At 28.4% G+C, this 23464-nt stretch overlaps 1 protein-coding gene across 1 annotated transcript; it reads left to right on the top strand.

The window, feature by feature from the left end:
• Positions 1-1949: 1949 nt before the first annotated feature.
• LOC129957510 (uncharacterized) lies at positions 1950-23266 on the top strand. The gene is made up of 5 exons (XM_056069843.1): positions 1950-2016; positions 17287-17516; positions 18428-18664; positions 22098-22236; positions 22876-23266. The coding sequence occupies exons 2-5, from the start codon at positions 17295-17297 to the stop codon at positions 23130-23132; spliced, it is 855 nt and encodes a 284-aa protein (XP_055925818.1). The 5' UTR covers positions 1950-2016; positions 17287-17294; the 3' UTR covers positions 23133-23266.
• Positions 23267-23464: the final 198 nt, after the last annotated feature.

The following is a 23464-nucleotide window of genomic DNA, read 5'->3' as shown; positions in this document are numbered from 1 at the left end:
GAAGCTGCTTGAAGGTGAAAGCGATGGATGCAAAGATATTGAAAGAAGGTATAATCAGCAACAATTCCTTTCATAGTTTTAGTTTTTGAATTATCACTAGTGGTACGAAGATATATTAAATACATTTTTTGTTTGCGTGTTGTTGCTGCTTTACAGTTAAGATTAAATCTTTAAAGTAAATAAAAATGGAGGAAACAAGTATAAAATGTAAATATCATTTTTTTCAAATCTAGAAGTTTTAGTCCTCATTCCTTATTTTTATAACAAAATTTCAGATACTAGACTCTTTCTTACGCCACAATAAATATTATTTTTTGTATGATTTTGAATTACTTCCAAAATTAAAAAAAAAAAAATTACCTGTTGATTTAGGTGCGTATGTAGAACTATTTCTTGGTAGTAAATAGTATTAATAATATTCGAATCAAAATCAGACGCCAAATTTTATTTTACTAGTTCCTGCCTTTCTTTCTTTCTTTTCTTTTTAGTTGTTGTAGTCTCATACATATTAGTATACTCATAGACAGTCTAATTGTTAATAATTTTTAATATAGAATTTGACATATGTTTGCAAATTTAGATTTCAAATTTCATTCTTTATTATAATTATCTATTTCACATACATATGAATTAAATTGGTCAAAAGAAAGTCAAATGTATGTGGAAAATTTGTTTTAAAGTTTTGATAAAAATTAGACATTTTAGTGAATAATTCTAATACCAAATTTCAATCATCTTGTCATGTATTATTTTTCGATTTTTTTTTTTTTTTTTTGGCTTTCCATTATCGGAACATATTATAAGTCCAAGTAAACACTTAATAAGAAAATAATACCGCTATTTTGACAAATTGGAGCTTACATTTGCAACAATTACAACAACAAAAAAAAAGCTAAGAGGGTTACAAAACAACAACAGCAAAAGTGTATTCAAAGAAGTACTGATAGACAATGCACTAAAGCAGAATAAAAAACAAAGAAAAAATAGCTAGCAATGCAACAATTATATTTTTTTAATATATGTAATACATACAAATAAATATAAAATGCTTGAAAAATAATCCAATAAAATTCTATCTATAATCTCGATCTCATATTAATATTAATTTTTTATCAAATTTTAAAATTTTTTATATTTAGAATCAAATAATGAAATTTTGTTCCTTCGTCATAACCACTTTTAATTTCTTAAGACATAAATGATCTAATAAATTCGTATTTTAAACATTATTAATTGATTCGTAAATTATCCAATGCTTAAAATATTATTAATAGATTTGCAATTATCTAATTAATCGAATCTTTAAATATTATTAAGAGATAAATTACTTCAGGATACTTAAATAATTATTAATTAATTTTAAGCTTATCTAATTAATTGATTCCTTAAACGTTATTAATCGAATACTGCATTCGTCTAAGCACTATACCTTTGCAAATATGCCTATACATTTACGTACGAAACAACTGGAACCACTTTAATAATCTTTCAGATTTTTCCCCTAATTTTTAAGTAAAAATAAGTTTTGAAAAGTTTTCAATTTAAAAGATTTCATTTAAATTAAAATCGCTTTTTAAAATCGATTTCATTTAATTAAATCGCAATTCCTTTTATTACACTTATTAATGCTTTATCGCCTTATTTACTTTTAAATTTTAGCTTGGGAAATCAATAAACTGGTGTGAGATTACGAAAATTCTTTTCATAGAAAAATAGTCACGAGCGGTAAAAGTTCAATTAGCCCTGCGACAAATCAATCCAGCTTATTTTATGAGCAGTTATGCGCATGCGCATCTTTTACTGCGCGAATTAAATTCCACTCTTTCCGTTTCTTTTCTTAATTTCGACTAGAAAACTTGGAAATTCCGATCCCGTTTCGCAGTAGAGGGCGCCCTTGCTCCGCTTTATATAATTGGGTTCCCTCGTGGGTGGGGGTGGTCACATCTTAATTCTCGTTTTCATTTCCTTCAAGCACCCTCCTGCACTTGAGGCCTTCCAACAACAACACAGGATTAGGTGAGTGAATCAACTATTTTTGTCTACACTGGAAGTTTGAAAAACTATATATTGTTAGTAATTATTTTAGTTGAATCAAAATATAATTTTCAAAGAGTTTCATTTATTTATTTTCATATTTGAATTTTACAGAAGTGTGAAAAAATTTATATCTTCCTATTTTTCAACAGATTAAAACATGCGTTAATATTAAGAAATACATATAATTTTGGCTTATTGATTATATTTTGAGATTCAATGTTACAAGCATTATTTAATAAAATGTTTACAAAATTGTATGATTTTTTTTTAAAAAAACTCACAGTTACTAACTATGATCCTGTAAATATATACATCTTTATATCTTTTAAATTATTATAATAATCTGCATAAAACGAGTTCTTCGCTGTTAATCTGGAATTAGAAAATCAAAAGAGCTAATAAACATCGTTTAGTAATTTAAATTAAGGAGAAATTTAATCCTTATTAATTAATTATTAAGAAAATTTACTGACATAAAACATAACTTAACATTTTCAGTAATAAATGGAAGCAGAAAGATTATTGATTTCATAAGTGTCTTTCATTTTTACCATATAAATTAGATATTTTCTTTAACACAAAATTCTATCTATTACAAAGCAAATTTTAAGAATTCTATAAAAACTATAATAAATTTAATTAAAAAGCTTTTATAATTAAATTTTAAATATTCTAATTGCTTAATTTGAGTTAGTTTATTAAAATTTAATTATAGTTTTTTCAAAAATTGTATCAATTTTCAATAGAATTGAATAAAAAATTATCAAATTTTAAGTCAATGTCTTATAATGCCCTCATTCAAAAGAAACTTTTGATTAATTCTGTCACTTCTGAACTTAAAATTTAAAGTATTATCGTTATTTTTTTATTAAAAAAAGGCGCAAATAATCGTTTGCTATTTTACTCCATATGTTATAGAAATGCAAAATCTATTTGTTAATAGGCGATCTTAAATCACATTAAAAATTTCTTTGATAGTTTACTTTAAGCTTAAGTAACTGGAAAAAAAATCATGGCGTTTGATTTATATTAAAATTTGAAATATTCCTTTTTACAGCAAAAATATCATAAAAATCATCTTGAATAGGAATAAGTAAAAAATTTCTTCGATATCAACATCATAAAACATAAACTTATTCGTAATATTGCAGCCAAAAATTGTGTGCGTGTTTGGAAGGTAAGAATGAAACAATAGCGAACAAAATTAAAATTCTTCGAATCGCATAGAGTATCGATATCTGTTTTAAATGTCAATAACTGAACTTTTCTTGAAGGTAAACAATTCGTGAGTAAGAATTTTATCCTAGGAACTACTGATTTTCTTCAAATATTACAGTTTAATTGACGAAACATTTCAATTAAATTCGTCGTAAACAATACCGAGTGCAATATAATTGGAAAACATTTTCTTTCAGTTAGAACGGGAGCTTCATAAAGTTCTATGAAGATCTACAGTTTAGATGCACAGATTATGTACCAAACGATTATTCTTCTGTTGTCTTTTTAAATACAGAGTTCAAATACATAGCGACAAATTATCAGCCTTTTATAGGACTCATGTCCTTTAAAATGGCGGAGGAGTGGTTTCGTAATTTAAAATTTTTATTTCAAATTTTATGAACATAGCTTCTTGCTTCTTTTGTTATCTTGCTCACATGCACATGAAAAAAGTTTCCAGAAATATTGATAGAAGTGTGCAATTTTGGTGCCAAAACCAAATATTAAATTTCTTTATTCTAGTTTATTATAATTTCAGGTACAGACGTATTAAGTCATCCTAAAGGTAAGTTTGCGAATTAAGGCATGAATATTTGTCAAAATCTCGAAACTGAATTAACTGATGATAACAATTTTTATGACACAACTAAACTTCTACAGCTATGAGGAAACAAAAAAAACGTATTTTACACTATTGAACGAAAAAGAAATTCTTCATGCGACGTTCATTTAAAACTAGCATGCTGTTTATTAGAAGAGTATATATCATGCATTCATTACTATAAGAAAAATAAATGTCAATTCAATCCAAAACGTAGGAGCGCATTTTTTTTTTTTTTTTTGGTATTCCACTGTTTCTGTTTTAATCCTTATATTATTTTTCGTTAAACTAACGGTGATGAGTGTACACATGTGTAACGGTAAAGAGTGAGTATTTGATATCGAAACAAGGCTCATGTGTTTAAAAGCTTTTATTAAAATGAATAATATTTATTTTAATTATTTATTTAAAATTAGTAAATTAAAATAAATAATTTCAAATTTTACACTATTGAACGAAAAAGAAATTCTTCATGCGACGTTCATTTAAAACTAGCATGCTGTTTATTAGAAGAGTATATATCATGCATTCATTAATATAAGAAAAATAAATGTCAATTCAATCCAAAACGTAGGAGCGCATTTTTTTTTTTTTTTTTGGTATTCCACTGTTTCTGTTTTAATCCTTATATTATTTTTCGTTAAACTAACGGTGATGAGTGTACACATGTGTAACGGTAAAGAGTGAGTATTTGATATCGAAACAAGGCTCATGTGTTTAAAAGCTTTTATTAAAATGAATAATATTTATTTTAATTATTTATTTAAAATTAGTAAATTAAAATAAATAATTTCAAATTTTACACTATTGAACGAAAAAGAAATTCTTCATGCGACGTTCATTTAAAACTAGCATGCTGTTTATTAGAAGAGTATATATCATGCATTCATTAATATAAGAAAAATAAATGTCAATTCAATCCAAAACGTAGGAGCGCATTTTTTTTTTTTTTTTGGTATTCCACTGTTTCTGTTTTAATCCTTATATTATTTTTCGTTAAACTAACGGTGATGAGTGTACACATGTGTAACGGTAAAGAGTGAGTATTTGATATCGAAACAAGGCTCATGTGTTTAAAAGCTTTTATTAAAATGAATAATATTTATTTTAATTATTTATTTAAAATTAGTAAATTAAAATAAATAATTTCAAATTTTACACTATTGAACGAAAAAGAAATTCTTCATGCGACGTTCATTTAAAACTAGCATGCTGTTTATTAGAAGAGTATATATCATGCATTCATTAATATAAGAAAAATAAATGTCAATTCAATCCAAAACGTAGGAGCGCATTTTTTTTTTTTTTTGGTATTCCACTGTTTCTGTTTTAATCCTTATATTATTTTTCGTTAAACTAACGGTGATGAGTGTACACATGTGTAACGGTAAAGAGTGAGTATTTGATATCGAAACAAGGCTCATGTGTTTAAAAGCTTTTATTAAAATGAATAATATTTATTTTAATTATTTATTTAAAATTAGTAAATTAAAATAAATAATTTCAAATTTTACACTATTGAACGAAAAAGAAATTCTTCATGCGACGTTCATTTAAAACTAGCATGCTGTTTATTAGAAGAGTATATATCATGCATTCATTACTATAAGAAAAATAAATGTCAATTCAATCCAAAACGTAGGAGCGCATTTTTTTTTTTTTTTTTTTTTTTTTTTTTGGTATTCCACTGTTTCTGTTTTAATCCTTATATTATTTTTCGTTAAACTAACGGTGATGAGTGTACACATGTGTAACGGTAAAGAGTGAGTATTTGATATCGAAACAAGGCTCATGTGTTTAAAAGCTTTTATTAAAATGAATAATATTTATTTTAATTATTTATTTAAAATTAGTAAATTAAAATAAATAATTTCAAATTTTACACTATTGAACGAAAAAGAAATTCTTCATGCGACGTTCATTTAAAACTAGCATGCTGTTTATTAGAAGAGTATATATCATGCATTCATTAATATAAGAAAAATAAATGTCAATTCAATCCAAAACGTAGGAGCGCATTTTTTTTTTTTTTTTTTTTTTTTTTTGGTATTCCACTGTTTCTGTTTTAATCCTTATGTTATTTTTCGTTAAACTAACGGTGATGAGTGTACACATGTGTAACGGTAAAGAGTCAGTATTTGATATCGAAACAAGGCACATGTGTTTAAAAACTTTTATTCAAATGAATAATATTTATTTTAATTATTTATTCAAAATTAGTAAATTAAAATAAATAATTTCAAATTTTACACTATTGAACGAAAAAGAAATTCTTCATGCGACGTTCATTTAAAACTAGCATGCTGTTTATTAGAAGAGTATATATCATGCATTCATTAATATAAGAAAAATAAATGTCAATTCAATCCAAAACGTAGGAGCGCATTTTTTTTTTTTTTTTTTGGTATTCCACTGTTTCTGTTTTAATCCTTATATTATTTTTCGTTAAACTAACGGTGATGAGTGTACACATGTGTAACGGTAAAGAGTGAGTATTTGATATCGAAACAAGGCTCATGTGTTTAAAAGCTTTTATTAAAATGAATAATATTTATTTTAATTATTTATTTAAAATTAGTAAATTAAAATAAATAATTTCAAATTTTACACTATTGAACAAAAAAGAAATTCTTCATGCGACGTTCATTTAAAACTAGCATGCTGTTTATTAGAAGAGTATATATCATGCATTCATTACTATAAGAAAAATAAATGTCAATTCAATCCAAAACGTAGGAGCGCATTTTTTTTTTTTTTTTTTTTTTTTTTTTTTTGGTATTCCACTGTTTCTGTTTTAATCCTTATATTATTTTTCGTTAAACTAACGGTGATGAGTGTACACATGTGTAACGGTAAAGAGTGAGTATTTGATATCGAAACAAGGCTCATGTGTTTAAAAGCTTTTATTAAAATGAATAATATTTATTTTAATTATTTATTTAAAATTAGTAAATTAAAATAAATAATTTCAAATTTTACACTATTGAACGAAAAAGAAATTCTTCATGCGACGTTCATTTAAAACTAGCATGCTGTTTATTAGAAGAGTATATATCATGCATTCATTAATATAAGAAAAATAAATGTCAATTCAATCCAAAACGTAGGAGCGCATTTTTTTTTTTTTTTTTTTTTTGGTATTCCACTGTTTCTGTTTTAATCCTTATGTTATTTTTCGTTAAACTAACGGTGATGAGTGTACACATGTGTAACGGTAAAGAGTCAGTATTTGATATCGAAACAAGGCACATGTGTTTAAAAACTTTTATTCAAATGAATAATATTTATTTTAATTATTTATTCAAAATTAGTAAATTAAAATAAATAATTTCAAATTTTAAAACTAATTCAGTAATTGAAGTAAATGTATTTTTATTTATTAATTTTAAACAAATAATTAAAATTCATAAGAGTAGCCGTCACTGCATCTGATTTAATTTTTTATGATGGCATTCTTATGGCATAGCTAAGATCCCTCTACTACAAGAAAATAGAAAACTTGGAATATCTTATACCATAAAACAAAAGGAAGTTTTCATGCAACACTCATTTAAAAGTAAAATTTTATATATTTATTTGAAATTAATGAATTAAAAGAAGTAATATAAAATTGATATTTTAATTCAAATACTTCATATTAATCCATAATATATATATATATATATATATATATATATATATATATATATATATATATATATATATATATATATATATATATATATATATATATATATATATATATATATATATATATATATATATATTATGGATAATAATATATATATATCCATAATATATATATATTATGGATAATATATTAATCCATAAATCAATTCTAAATTTAAATTTTATTTGTATAAAATTAAGCATAAGTAATATTAGGGTAAAACAAACTATACAGAAGTAAATTTAATATACCTGAGGAGATCTTTGTAAATTTACTACAATAGATATTTGTGCTGAAATCTGTTTCGAAGTTTCTGATGTAAAATGTAAAAATTAAATTTAAAATCTATTTAAAGTTTTACAAAATCCTTTTTTTTAGTGACAGAGAGAACGGTATCTAAAAATAACTGTCTCTCACATTTAACGACCTACCTTCTAAACTGTTGTACTCAAGTTTTAATCGTATGACTCAATCTGTATAAAACATACCCGTCTGCAAACGTCATCGTATAAAAATATTAATTTCATAGAATAATAGAAAACTCCTGAGTTGCTCTATGTTTACTAAAGAAAAGGATAGAAAAATTGTCGTTATCTAGTAATAACAGGAAGAGAAAAGGAATAAGAAATGTATTTGATTCCTTTGTTATGAATAAAACAAAATTGTTCATTCAAAATATCGTTTTATCTATAATGTCATATATATATAATAAACTAGCTCCATTAGTTATTTCAATATAAAAAGAAAAGCAATAATTTGATAATAATAAAAAACGGTTCATTAAGGTTTCCCTAAAATTTAGTTTTTAATACCTATATTTAACTTGGCATTTTTGATGCTCGTAAGGATAGATTTTGAAGCCAATTCTTCACACACTTCTTCATGTTACAAATTTTGAAATTTTGAATACTTATGAATGACTAGTTGCCCCTGGCGACCAGTTAGTTCGCCTGAAATTTTGGTTGTATCTAATTTCAAATAAATCATTTAAATATTCATTTGCATGATTATATTAAATTGTTAGACATTAAAACTGTATTATTTTAATTATTCTACATATGTTCTGTGTATTCTGTACATGAATTTTTCTGATGGAGAACCGATCACATAACGTCATAGTGGTATTAAAAACGTAAATATCCTGTGTATCTGATATTAAAATTTCACGACATTGCAGCTTAACTTTTCTATTTGTCTTTTAAAACAGTCAGATATTATACAGAATCTTTCTTCCTCATCTTTCAGCAATGGAAAAAAACCAAACGATTCAATATTTGATAAAGCAATGAAAACAGTTCGAATTTCAGCAAAGCGATAGAATTTTTTTACGGTAAATTAAGCAAAAAAAAAAAAAAAAATTTAAAATGCCAAAATTCAGAAAAAATATGCTATTAAATTTTTATTCAAAAGATAGTTTTTTTAACGATGTAAAATATACTTTTGTGCAATAATACTTTTGAAAGCTTTTGCGGAAAAATATCAATTTTTTAAAATTTATTAAAGTTGTAATTAAAATTTCAAAAAGAATTCACCAAAGTGCACATTCTTAATATCCAAATGGGGCGACAATAAAACGCTAACTCACAAAAATGCGCACATGCATAATTTCATCATTATTATTATTAGAGATTGCCAGTGAAAATAAATTATTTTCACATCTTCCAAATTTAATTATCATTTAAAATATTAATACATTTATATTCATATTAATTTATTCAGAACTTAATCATTAGTTAATTTAACAGATATCTGAATTTGGGTTTCGAACATGCTGCGCCACTTGGTTGCTAATTTCAAAAATTAATTTATTTAAAAATGTTATTATATTAACAGTTATGAAATAAAAATAAAAACTAAAACATAAAATATAATTTTAAAAAAAATATTTCTATTTTCAAGCACACAACAAATGTGTACTTCTAGAAACTGTTTTTTTACTAAATCAATAGAATGTAGTCTTTGGAATCTTTCAAAAAGTTAATGAAAGTTAATGATGTAAGAGGAAATAAAGATATCTGAGTATTATTTTTTTTTCTATGAAATTTCATAAAGCAACTTACAAAATATTTGAGGCCTTCTAGCCACCTATTGTATCGTCCTCATTAACAGCAATAACTAAGGGCAACAGGAAAACAGAAATAACCAGTAAAATACCGCAAATATTTCTAAAATAGGAAGGAAGAAAGAAAGAAAGAAAAAATAATAATAAAAGTCACTTCCACAAGAAGATGAATTCTTTCAATGTTAGATTTTTTCATTCTTTTCTTTTCATTTTTTTTCTTTTCTTTTCGTTTTTTTTTTTCTTTTCTTTTTCTTTTCTTTTTCGTTTCGCCTTCTTTAGGCATAGTTAAAACTGCTTTAAGGCATCCGCAAATAACGACGCCCTCGTATTCACCAATAACTATGCATAAAATGGAAATGGAAATAACTAGTAGAACATTCCAAATATAGCTAAAATAAGAAGAAAGTGGAAAAAAAACCCCACTTATGAATTCATTGAAATAAAATCAAATTACACTCGAATTCCCCCCCCCCCCCGTCTTTTGGCATAGCTAAATTGCTTTAGGCTTCCGCAAATAACGAACCGTTTTCAGAAACTCCTTACCCTCGGGGAAAAAAAAAATCCAACTGTTGTACACATTTTTCTGAAAAATCTTGCTAAGAATTATTTTGAAAAATGCTTAGTTTTAAATTTTTTTTCAAAGTGTTAGAAAAACGTTATTTGAAATTCGACTCCTAAATATTCCAGATTATGTCATCCAATTTTGGAGGAAGAAAAATAAGCTAGAATGCATAATGTTAAATTCGATGCTTTACGCTTTCTTTCGAAAATATTCTAACTTCTTTAAAGTTATTTATTTATACGTTTAAAAAAAATCTTTGAATTGAGAAGAAATATCAACACTTTTTGAAAAGCATGGATTTACAAAAATTATTTTAACTCCAAGTTTTATGTAAAAAATTGTGAATTCGACTATAAAAGCAAAAGTAAGAGCAGTGAAAAGCTTTGGGAAGCAGAGATTCGGCTTTTTAAACTTTGTTGAATTCACTTTTTTAATGTGATTACGACTGCTCGTTATCTAAAAAAAGGCTTAAAAATGCAGCAGATGTTTTTATTTTAAATTAATTCTTCTTTATTTATTTATTATGAATTCTATTCCATTTTGCTTTCATTTTCACTGGTTTAACGTGATTTGTTGTATGTTCGTAAAAATGGAATTTCGAACTTCTTTTTCATATATTTTCTGATCCGCTGGTGTTCTAAAATGTTGTACAGATGAGTATTCATTCCTTGAATATTCAATATTTTAATCTCTTCAAAACTCTTTTGATTGCTTAATTTTAACTAAACTTGATTAACATAATCTCATTGCATTAACTTAACAAAAATTCATTGTTATTATAACCAATTGCATTTGCTGACCAATCAACTCACCTTGTTTAATGCGTGAGAAAAATTTAAAAAAAGACTTCTTTCGTGAATAATCTTTCCTGCAAGCTATTTTTGATTTCAAACTTTCATAGGCATATAATTTATATTATTTGAAAAACTTACTCTTGTTTTGTTTCTTTTTGCAATGAAGTTGATATCTGATACTTTATCTAAAATTTGAATTTTATTGAGATTCGGAAAGTTATTAAATTTTACCCAAGCTTGTAATTTGTTTGATGAATCTGAAAAGGTTCATAGACTGTGTAAAGTAATAAATTAAATCCGTAACAACGGGGAGGGGGGGGGATTGTAAAGGGTGTCCCAAAATTAACGCATGATTTGAATTCGCCACCATTCGTGCACTAAAATGTTGGCAACCTTATTAAAAAAAACAATTGACAGCTAATAGTTTTATGTTAGTAAAAATGGAGAGTTATATGATAGAGCGTGTTAACGCAAAATATGAATTAAATAAAAAAACACAGTTTTTAAAAATTATTATATTCATATTGAATCGTAAAGTACACATGATAGGGTTATTTATGTATGGAATAACAGTCCGAAAAACACATTTTTGGAATTCTGTGTCTCCATTTGTCTATCTTTGAGCAGCGTAATTCAGAAAACTCTTTCACCTGGGTGGATGAAATTTGGTATGTGGAATTTAGGCCAAATTCGTAGATTTCATTTCGAATAAATTCCATTCAATATCAGTCTGCTTGTTTGGATAGTGCAAGTCAATTTAACCGGTAGAGAGCCAGATAAATGAAGTTTGGTGCCGGCGTCCTGGCATAGGGGTAGCGCGTGTTCTGGGCGTCCCGGGTTCGAATCCCTGTTGTGGCATGGTTGTTCTTCATCTGTGTTCTATCTGTGAGGTATGTGAATGTGCCCCCTTGTAAAAAGGGGTTGTGCAAGCGAATGTGTGTGTATCATTTTCATATGAGCTAGAAGTCAGACTTCTGCCCTCGGGTGCTCAGGGGTCTTTACCTTCAGAAGCTACTACACCCCCTTTCCGTGGTAACGTGGGCACGACATTATCATCATAATCAAATGAAATTTGGTACACATATTTCGAATTCAAGATGTAAATTCATATCAAATTTAGAACACAATCTGTCAAAAAGTTGACTGTCTATCGGTCTGTGCATTCACATGTATGTAAACGTAATAACTCATAAACGCAATGGAAATCAGTACATTATCTTGTGACTACAATGATAGATCCTCGTCAAATTATCTTGTGACTGCAATAATAGATCCGCGTTAAATTTTGGTTAAAATCAATAGAAACCTGTTGGAGTGTTCTTCCCAATACTTTCACGCATACTCCCTATGCATATTAAGATTAAACAATGCTGTTTAAAAATTATTTTAACCGTTTGAAACAATTTTATTTTATTTTTTTAGCGCTTATTTGACATTTCACTTGTGTTTATACTTTCTCGTACGCGAAGAGGAAGTATTGTTATCGTCACAAATTCGTACTGGAGATTTTGACGAATCTGCTCGTTTTAAAATTCCCTAGGTCCGAAAAACTCATTTTTGGCAATATGGCAGTCTATTTATAAATACTATAGCTCAAAAACCTTTAAGCTAGATAGATGAAATTTGTTATAATAACGTATGACCAAATTTGTATCCACTCACAGGGAGTCTGTCGGTCTCGCTGTTCTAATAAAAGTGATCTCGATAATTAGAAAAGGGAAAGATTTGGGTGAGTAAAATTTAATACACATGTTTAGAATCTAAAATATATCAAATTTTGAAACAAATCTGTCAAAAGTTCGATCATTTAGCAGTCTTTACTTTCGCATACGTATAAAAGCAGTAATTTAAATTTTTGTTTAAAAAAAGTCGGTATGTCACCTTGCGACCACAACTGCAATTTCGTGCCAAATTTTGGTTTTAATGGGTCGGCAAAAAGGCATCTTAAATTCATATTTCCTTAATGTATTGTCAAAATGCTAGATTCATGCCAAAGCTCTATATTTTGTGATTATAGTTCACCAATGCCAAGCAAAGCATTCGTGGCCTTTACAAAGCTCCGAAATTTTATGCTTGGGAAAGTGTATGAAAAATTCATTGTAAAGTATGCGAGAAACCTCCGTAGAGATCATTTTCGCTGATTTTTAACTTGAATTCACTGAATAAGACTTTAAACCCCTTGATAAGTTTGCTAATTTTTATAGCATCATTATTTACCAAATGGCGAAGAGTAAAAGTGTCGTTTAACACAAAGCTTTAGATTTGTGATTGATGGATGATTGTCAATTAGGATTAAGGATGACTTTTAAAGAATTGAATATAAAAATTCAAAAGTATTAGACACACTAAAAAAAACAGTAAATTTTAATTAATTTCAGAACTTTAAAAAATTTATAGTGGATTTTTTTTTCTTTCTTTTTTATGTAAGCCAAATTTAACCAAAATCGATCATAAAGTGCAAATTTGTATAAAAGGCTTAAAACAAACATTCGTCTTTATATAGTACTTTGTGAGAATAAGTCCTAATGGAGTAAATATTTAGATTTCAGCCATTCCATGTCTGGAATCCATTACAGAAATTGCTACATGTAGCAGATGGTTCAGATAATAAGCCATAAAGAAATATAAAACTCATAATATGTTTGTCACGTGATAAGAATGTTATTACACTTATATACTTAACTCATCCTCCCGGGGGACCTCAAAAATTGAAACGAGAAACTTCCACCATGGTGATTGGTTCTCGCCGCCCTGGTGGGTACAGAAATGGTGTGGTGTGGTTTATTTCCGGCAGGTGACTGGACACATCTCCTACGAGAAGGGTTGTGCCGTGGCCTGTGGGAAACCTTTAGGACTCAACCATAATTCCTGCCAATACTGTTGTGGTGATCTGATCTTTCAGATTTATGCGAATGACTTCGGGTAGCGTGTAGTTGACTATTATGTTTATCTTTATTACTGATTCAATCAATTCTTCATGCAGACTCCAAAATATTTCCTAGTTTAAGTTTATATAGTGCTACTTCTCCGATTTTAATTCACAAGAAGATATCCTATTGTATGCTCTTGATATAAATATGGTAAGTAATTAAAGAAGCGAGAGTGATCTCTCCTAAATTGTCTCCTATATATTCTAATAAAGTGTTATCACCTTTCACCCCGCATAAAGTTGTGGACGTTAGGAAATATCGTGAATGTCATAAATGCTCAGATTTTTTTTTTTTTTCAGAGTAACCCCATACGGCCTTTGTGCTTCGTGATGTAAAAAGGCAATCCGAACTCGCCTTTTTTCCCCGACTGACTGAAACCAAAATTTGAAACCGAATTGAGTTTCAGCAACAAGATCACATACCCAATTTTATTTATTCATGTGATATCATTTTTGATTTATCATATTCGTATGCATGTATACGACAAACAAATACTCTCTAGGCTAATTTAATTCAATATTTGATGCTTATATACACAATATGAGCGCTAAACTTCATGCTTCTAGCTTTTTACGTTTTGTAATTATTGTGTTCTCAAACAGCCAGATTTTCTTTTAAAATTTGATAAGATTTCTATATATTGGATGTAAAGACCACATTCCAAATTTCATCTGTTTAGCTTAAAGCGTTTTTGAATTGTCATCTCACAAATAGATATTAACCCCAAATATGTCATTTCTGACTCAAGAGAGAGAAAATTCGTTAAAATTCTTGAATTCGAATTTGTGGACAGTTGAAATTTATTTCTTATACGAGAATGTAAAAATGTGTGAGCCAGTTTTGTTTATAGCAAAAAGCAATGCACATTTTAAAAATATTTGTAAATATTTGCGAAAGTAACATGGAAGTCAAATTTTTTGTAAAAAGAATAAGCGAAGCGTCAGTCTACATCGCGACACAAAAGCAAAAGTGGCAGAAATTTTCCCTTCAGTGATTTTTATGTGAGATTTTAACCCATTGCGCCCCACCGGAAAATATATATCCAACAGATATTTTTAAATCACCTAAAGGGATAATTAAGAGGGGGATTTATTGAAGTACATGTCCCAATGGTTTTCTGTGATTAATTCACATATTAGTGCAATTTTTTTCCGCATCTACTGTATTATATGGTCATCTCAACCCCAATGGTTCACTTGTCCCATTTAAAGAGACCACTGAAACACATATGTCCCCCCTCCAAAAATGTAGCTATAGTTAATTTTTGTTTTTATTTTAGCGGAATATAGTTATTTATACTGTATTTGACCCATTAGAACCTTAAATTATCTTAATTTTGCAACAGAAAAAACGTATTGAAAGGATAAATAGGGATTTCTTGACCACATGTAGATTTAGGAAAGGAAATCTTAGGTATCTTTAAAAGAATGTAGTAAGCATTAAGGATTATCATTAACTCTCTCGGAGCGTGAGAAATGCTGAGACCAGCAGTTTTATTAAGTGCTTGTAGAATTAATTAAATGAAAAGGAGGAATTGGAGCAGGAAATAAGAGAACATTTTAGAATGAAAATATGGGTTAATTTAAGATAAAAATTAGTAAATTAATTAGGATTTAAATTATATTAAGAGTTATAATTACACACACACACACACACACACACACACACACACACACACACACATATATATATATATATATATATATATATATATATATATATATATATATATATATATATATATATATATATATATATATATATATATATATATATATATATATATATATATATATAATTGTAAGGTAAAATGCATTCCTTTTCATAAAACTGTTTTAGTCTTCCCTTAATTTGGGGTGATTTAGTTTTGGGTGTTTAAAAATTTAAGAAACGATCAAGGGTTTATTTTTTATTTTTGCCTTTAGATGCAAAAGAATAATTAATAAAAGAAATCGAGTATTTAATGGCATAATTTATGGCAATCGAATATTAATGGCATTATTCAAACCACGTACCAATGAAAAATAAAGTTTTATTTTCCTTCCAGTTATTTAATAAACAAAAGCGTTTAATTATGCATCTTCATTCTCCGATTAATTAACGGCATTCATTCGTAAGCAAACAAAGAATTCCTGCAAGAAAAAAACCCCGCTTGGATAATTTTGTTTTTCTAAGAAATCGAAAAAGAAAAATCTTTGGTGATAAGGAATGATGATCATAAACTGAATTGAAGTTCAAAAATTATTCTTGAAATGTTTCTGACGCTCTCGGAATTTCAGTAAGGACATTTATGAAAAAGTTGTGAAAAGAATTTAACAATTTTCACCTCTTTAGTCCAATGAAACGACTTCTAGATCGCAATTCATGCTTATAAAAGGAAATGGTTTATGTATGTGTGTGTACTTCGACACTCTATGAGATAAAGCATTAGACCCAGAACTACCAAATTTAGCACATATATATTTTTGGAGGTAAGAATGTTCACCTCAATGTGTATTTAAAAATTTTAATTAATTAAAAATTGCAAGACCTTAAAATTTAAATTTAAAAAAATTGTTGCCCATGTAATTGCCGTGCAATAATTTTCTTGCACTTTAACAAATTTTTATTTTCCCGTATACGTAGTATAGAGAACACATAAGCGTAGTATAGAGAACACATAGAGCTACATAAAGAAAATTCGGTATAGATTTAACATCTGTATTGTAGAACACCTTTCAAATTTTGAACCAAATCCAACAAAGCGTTGACTGTTTGTTGGTCTGCACTTTCAGAAACATGTAAACACAATAATTGAAAAAAGCAATGACTTAAATATATGAAATTTGGTAAGAGATTTTCTGACTACAAGTGCAGTTTAGGGTTAAAGTTTTGTTCCAATCGGTTGAAAAAAACTCGTCTAAAACACAGATTCGATTTTTGGATATTATTAATGCATGCCAGAGATTAATCGCCAAATAACTCGCCAAGAATGATATGATAGATTCAGAAAAAATGCTGAATTCTTGCCAAAAGTTAATGTTTTGTAACTATTGTACGCCAATGCCGTGTAAGGCGTTCTCTAGCATGACAAATTCATTAGACAGACAATTTTGGATAGACCACTCCTCCTGGTTTTTAGATGTAAACACGATAATTTAATAACATTAAACACAAATTAAATGTATTTATTGACGGATTCTGACAATGAATTCACAGATTTATATCAAGTTCCGCACCCTAATGAACAATAAAAAATAAAATTCATTCGATGTTTTATTATTACTAGGAATTAAACATATAATTCGTGTTGTACATGTATACGAGGAAATCATACGGAAAGCATTACCTGTGATTTAGAACAGAAATCATGACAATTTTGTATAACCTCACAAATGAAATTTGAATTTTGAATTATGTACTCTTTTCGCAGAAGGCACCATGTCCTGCTGGTGGGTGATACTGGGGATCATGTCGGCGATTGCGGAGGCCAGACCATCAGAGTCAGAGCGTGTGACCATCGATTTATCCGCCCTACGTCCTTCTTTGCCTGGGCTAGTTCTGTACAAATATGGCGATGTCGCACCCAAATTGGTGCAAGTCGACCTGTCTGCTCTGAATCCCCAATTGCAGCCACATGTCATATGGCCTCAGTTTGATGAGGTAAGTTTCTCGTATCTTCCAGTGGGAATGTCTAATATTTAAACTTTTTTTGTAACCTTGTAGCAGCTTGAATTTTACTAGACTGTAATTCCCAAGAATGGGTGTATAGTTTCTAGTGTTGATTCAGATTTACTGAAAATTGAATCTTCGTAAAATTACTCTTCTTCAATCAATCAAAATTTTGAAACTCTTTTTATCTCTTTTATTCTGCTCAATTAGCCTTAATGGGGCGATAATTGACATTATACATGATGCGAAATTTTCCATGCTAAATTAATTTTGAATGAATATTTTGAATGAATCTATACAGAATAAAAACAGAGTGTGAAATCACAGAATCAAAATGATGATGCATATAAGGAACAAAACCATCTTGCATTAATAAGAAAATTATAGCTAAATTTTGGTTAAATATTAACAAATGATAGTAATAATGACCTTAGTCCTCTACAAATTTAAATTTCGCTTGGTGGGAAGTTGAAAAAAATTCGCAGGAGCCAACCAGGCCTTCTTAGTGTTTAAAAAGTTAAAAAGTTTCTTAGTTTCTGAATATTAATGCTAATTAAAAGAACATCCAACACATAGAATCTATAGCTATCTTTCAATTTATATCCTCCGTAGTCCTCTACATATTTGAATTTCGCTTAGCGGGAAGCTGAAAAAATTCCCAAGAGCCAACAGGCCTTCTTAGTGTTTAAAAAAATTCAAAAGTTTCTTCGTTTCTGAATATGAATGCTAATTAAGAGAACATCCAGCACATAGAATCCATCATGTTCTTCAAAGTTCGTACTATATGAATTGGAAAAAGTACAATTACAAATTTTAGCTTTATATTTGCTATGTTATTTATCTAATAATCCAACTGATTTGAAACTGTTGTTTTCTTAAAATTGCTAATCTGTTATTATCAGCTGGATCTCGATGAACGAAATTTCGATATGGACAATGTCGACGCCATTCCTTATCTCTCAGAAGAGGACACCCTCATGTACAACAGCTATCCCAAGCATCAGTCTCAGCGCATGATGGGCAGAATAAGTGGACATTGGCTGGACAATGGAGGCCGCTCGGACATGTACGATTTCGTTGCAGATTCTCCTGACCAACAGCTGCTTTCACTGCATGGAAGCTTGCCCGTGGCTGACGAAGTAAGTGGAATTTCTTTCTGGGCATGATTGTATTTAAATAATTTCATCCATAATTTTTTATTTCATTTTTTATGATGATGGAATTTTGTAGTCAAATTTTCATTCGCTATATGAAATCGTGAAAAAAACCAAATTTGGCTCCAACAATCTCCTAACAGCATACACATATTATACAATATTTTATGATATAAATCAATATTCGCAATACTGTATAACATTGTTTGATATTGAATAATATTATATAATATAGTACCATATTGTACAATATTATGCTACAGACTGTGCTACCTTGATCACATAATTTTAAAATTTAATTATCAACCATTTGATTAATTTTTAATTAAATTTGGATTTTATATGAAAGGTATCTTGAATTGTATCTGTATATTGAATTCGGCAAAATTTTTACTACAGCATTTCATATTCATTATAGAGTTATGAATATTGTTAAAACCGAAAAAATAGAATTGTAAGTTTTAAAAATACGCATTTATTAGTGTATTAAAAAGTAGATTTCAAATATATCAAATTATGGGAATTAAAATAGAATCAAAAAGGCATGAGACGCTGGAAACAATACTATATGGATATTAATGAATATAAGAAATGAATGTAATGCAAATGAATATAAGAAAAAAAACTCCTCTGCTTTCATTATAAAATATTTATAATAAATAATATTGAAATTCCCATTCTATTTAGGATTTTTCTATCACAGGCCTATATTTTCATAATTCTTTTTAACATATTTTAGATAAAAATTTCTAGTTTCTAGTTTTGATAATTAAGTTCTTGTCCTCTTCTTCTAATATGATGAAATAATGTTGTTGTTGTTGTTTTATTCGTTTTGATTATACATGTTATTCTCTTTGGCTGAATGTATTATTTGTCCTTTTTTAAATGATTCCATGTATCATTGTAAGTAGAATACATATTACTTCAAATTATGTAATATTCTGAGAATTTTCATTTATTTATTGGTATTAATAATGATTATTTATTACTGAAATCCGAACTGCTATTGATAATGTAAAATCTAATGCATTATGCAAACAAAAATTCCTCCGAAATTGTTGAAGTTATTTAGAGAATAGTGAAAAAATTCATTGCAATGATTTTTAAAATCAGATTTTAAGAAATTTACATCAATAAATGTCTTAGAATAATCACTGTAGTCTTATCTGTACAAATGCATTGTCATTTGAAGTTCACTGCTCTCGATTGTGCTGCCCTCTACATATGTTTTCACAAATTATACAGGTTAGTTGTAAAATGGATCATTTTACACTCTATTCAATTTCCCACTTCTTTTATAACCAGATTAAATCGTGAAGCAGGCATAGACTAGGGAGAACAAAACTGTTCCTTCTTTGTTACATATAATGCGTGGTAAAGATGGAAATATCCGATATCACGACTATTCTGTAACTTGTTTAATTGCTACAGTATACAGTAAGGTTATAAAAATATCTCATTTATCGAATTTCCAGTGATTGAAAAGAAATAAATATTAATTGCTACCAAACTACAACGGTTAGGGATGACGAATATTTTACGAGCGGTTATTATGTAACTAATATCATAAAGTCACAAATACCAGTGATCAATACTTTTCAAAGAGGGGTGTGATTCAAATTCTTGATACGATCTTACTGGTGATATTTCGATTACAGGCTTTGGATCACGATAGAAAGTAACAATCTATACGAAATCACTGAAATTTACTGGAGCGGTGACTTCACTGGAAAGTAACAATCGATACGATCTGTCCAATGGAAGCTCTCGAACAAAACAGTAAAGGAGAAATCTGTGAATGGATTGAAAAGTGAACGGGCCGGTTATTGGAATTATCGTATCACTGAATTGCATATCACTGAAATTTATCGGAGCGGTGACTTCATTGGAAAGTGTGAAGTCGCCACTCCACTTCATGAGAGTAACCTTGACTTTCCGATATTCGCATTTGATGATGCACTATTCCATACAAATCCTTTTTAATTGCTTGTGACTTGACTTTGCATATATTCCGTTTACTGCTGGCTCCATCTATTGGTAGAATATAGAACTAAAGTAAACAATTTAAAGAAATGACATATATATCTAATTCCAATTTTTCAGAAAATGGTTTGCTCCAATAAAGAAATTAAATAAATAGTTTTGAAAAAAAGTCAAAATTAAAACGTAAGCTGAAATAGATAAATTAATTTAATCACACGTTACTTAAATTAGTAAATTAAGTATTAATTACAATTAACAAATTACAATTAATAACAATATCAAAATTATTTGTTATTCAAAAAATCGTGGATTATGCATCTATAACAACGGTACATGAAAAAATTTTTGCACTTTTATACACAGAAAAAGCCTCTCCCATTGATTCGATTTATACTCAAAGGAAAAAGGTTTTGAAACGAAGTTGTAAACTAACAGTAGATGAATGAGAGTGTAATTCAATATCCAATTATTTGTTTGTTCCTGGAAGTTTATAGCCATAATTCAAGCTGCATAACTCCTATGAAGTCAGCTCTTCAATCAATGTTAGACACATCGATGATATCAATAGAATTCATTATTTCTCTCTCAAATTACAACGAAAACAGATAATAACATTGATCTGTTTATCACTATAACATATAATAGCAAACATAACAGGTTTATCACCATAGCAGATAATAGCAAATACAGCAGGTTTATCACTTAAACAGATAATAGCAAACACAGTAATTTATCTTTATAACAAATAATAACATTGACCGGTCACGTTTTATCTGACAGCTATAAAACAAGGTCAAATTATTTCATATTTAAAAAAAAATCATCTGGCTCCATATTTAGCTTCTGAACTACTCATTTCCTTGGACATCTAGTCAAATTGTGAAGAAGAAATATCCATTTTCACTCAGTGGATTCAAATCGATTCAAGGCATAATGAATATAGCTTTGAATTATATTTTACAGAATAAAGTATCTAAAATAATTCGAGAGAAGAAAAAAAAGTATCTAAATAATAATTCGTTTGTTATCAAAAATATTTTGAACTCTTCCAAGGTTTATGTCAAAACAGTAATTAAAAAAATTATTCATTTGGAAAGTTTGATCATATGATTGATCATTTTTATGCAAAAGAATACAGAAATGTCAAATAAATCAAAAGAAGGACATCCTGCAATTCCTTTAAAATAACATAACAATTCGTTTTGGTTGTAAAAGATTTTTTTAAAAATAAAAAAAATATCTGTTGTCTTTTTGGTTTCGAAATTTACAAATAAGGGAAATAATAAAAAGGTAATCTTAAAATTACAAGGACAGTCCTGATATTGTTATAAGCGTTTTGGCTATATGAAATGAATGACCAAAAAAAACCTGTTGAAATCTTACTAACAATTGTCGCCTTTCCCATATTTTTACAAATATTTCCTTGTGTCTGCAGGTGATTGTACCTCTGGACTGGGAAGAGGAGGAAACGAAGCAGAAAGGGAAGAAGAGGAACGTTTTCCTGACCAATGGTTGGGCAGCTGCTGGAAAAAAAGAACTCAAGAACAGGCCTCAACCTCCTAATGTACTTAAAGGTTAGTACCACACAGTCGTCTTTGAGATCCTGACGTACTGGGGGTATCTAATTTCTCGACTTTATAACCAGAGAAATACAGTGTGGATTTAACATGCACATATTTTTTATGCACGGCGATCATTATCACGGACCAAATAAAGAAATCTAAGTATATATAGAATGCAAAAAAAAAAAAAAGAAGTTTTATTTATTTATTTATTTTCAAAAATACAGTAAATAATGAATAAAATCAATATCCATGTTTTCTTTTTGATTTGTCCTTTTCTTCTGTGCTTTTCATCTGATTCAGTTACATTAAAGTCCCGTTTTTTAACGAATGCTAGAGCTATTTTTGGACGGACCTCGTAATTTTGAACCGCGGTCAGATGACGAGGACGGCACCTGAGCTAATTCATTTCATTCAATTTATCATATTAATTAATTTAGAATTTATCACTGATTTTGGAATTTAAAAAAAAATGAAATAAATCCTGACGTTTTAGAATATTATTTATAGTTTAGAATATATTTTTCAACAAGTATCTTCTCTCACTTTTTCAGAGATTTCTCGTTTTTGTCGTTTGTTTATTTTAGATCGACATTTTAGTTTTACGTTAAAAATTATTGATATGCTAATACAAATCTTTCACTTCTCAAGGTATTTCTTCCAGTCCCAACAGTTATTTCACAACGAAACCAGCTCAAGAGCGCCCTTCTTTGCGCAGGCGCGAAAGGGAATCTGAACAAAACCACTCTGTCTCCAGAAGTCACCAAGCAATGGAAGACGCCAAATCCAAATCATCTGCATCTCCTCAGAACGCAAAGGCGGAGACAAAGGTTACCAGCCAAGAGTCATGGTCAGTGCCTAGACAGTACTGGTCAATCCCTCACTTTTTTGTGGGAAACTGGAAATAAAGAGAAGGCTGCACAAAAAAAAAAGCCTTAAGAAACATGACCTTGAGGCTCCCATTAATTGAAAGATGACAATTTCGGTGTTCCATATTGATGTACATTTCAGAAAATTCATGCAAAAACGTGTATTTCGCAAACTAAAGCTTTTTGAAATAAATTCTGCTTTTTTTTTTCGAAGATTGTTTCATTGTTCATTTTTATTACTTGGATTTGTATTACTCTATATAAGAATCTCTTATTAAAGTGAAATTTTTTAATTCGAATTCGTAGCTGATTCGATTTTTTTTTTCTTTGGTCATATTAATTCATATCAACATACAAATTTTAATATAGTC

Source organism: Argiope bruennichi, chromosome 11 (genome assembly GCF_947563725.1).
Source record: "Argiope bruennichi chromosome 11, qqArgBrue1.1, whole genome shotgun sequence".
Classification (NCBI taxonomy): domain Eukaryota; kingdom Metazoa; phylum Arthropoda; class Arachnida; order Araneae; family Araneidae; genus Argiope; species Argiope bruennichi.
This window is presented reverse-complemented; position numbering and strand designations above follow the sequence as displayed.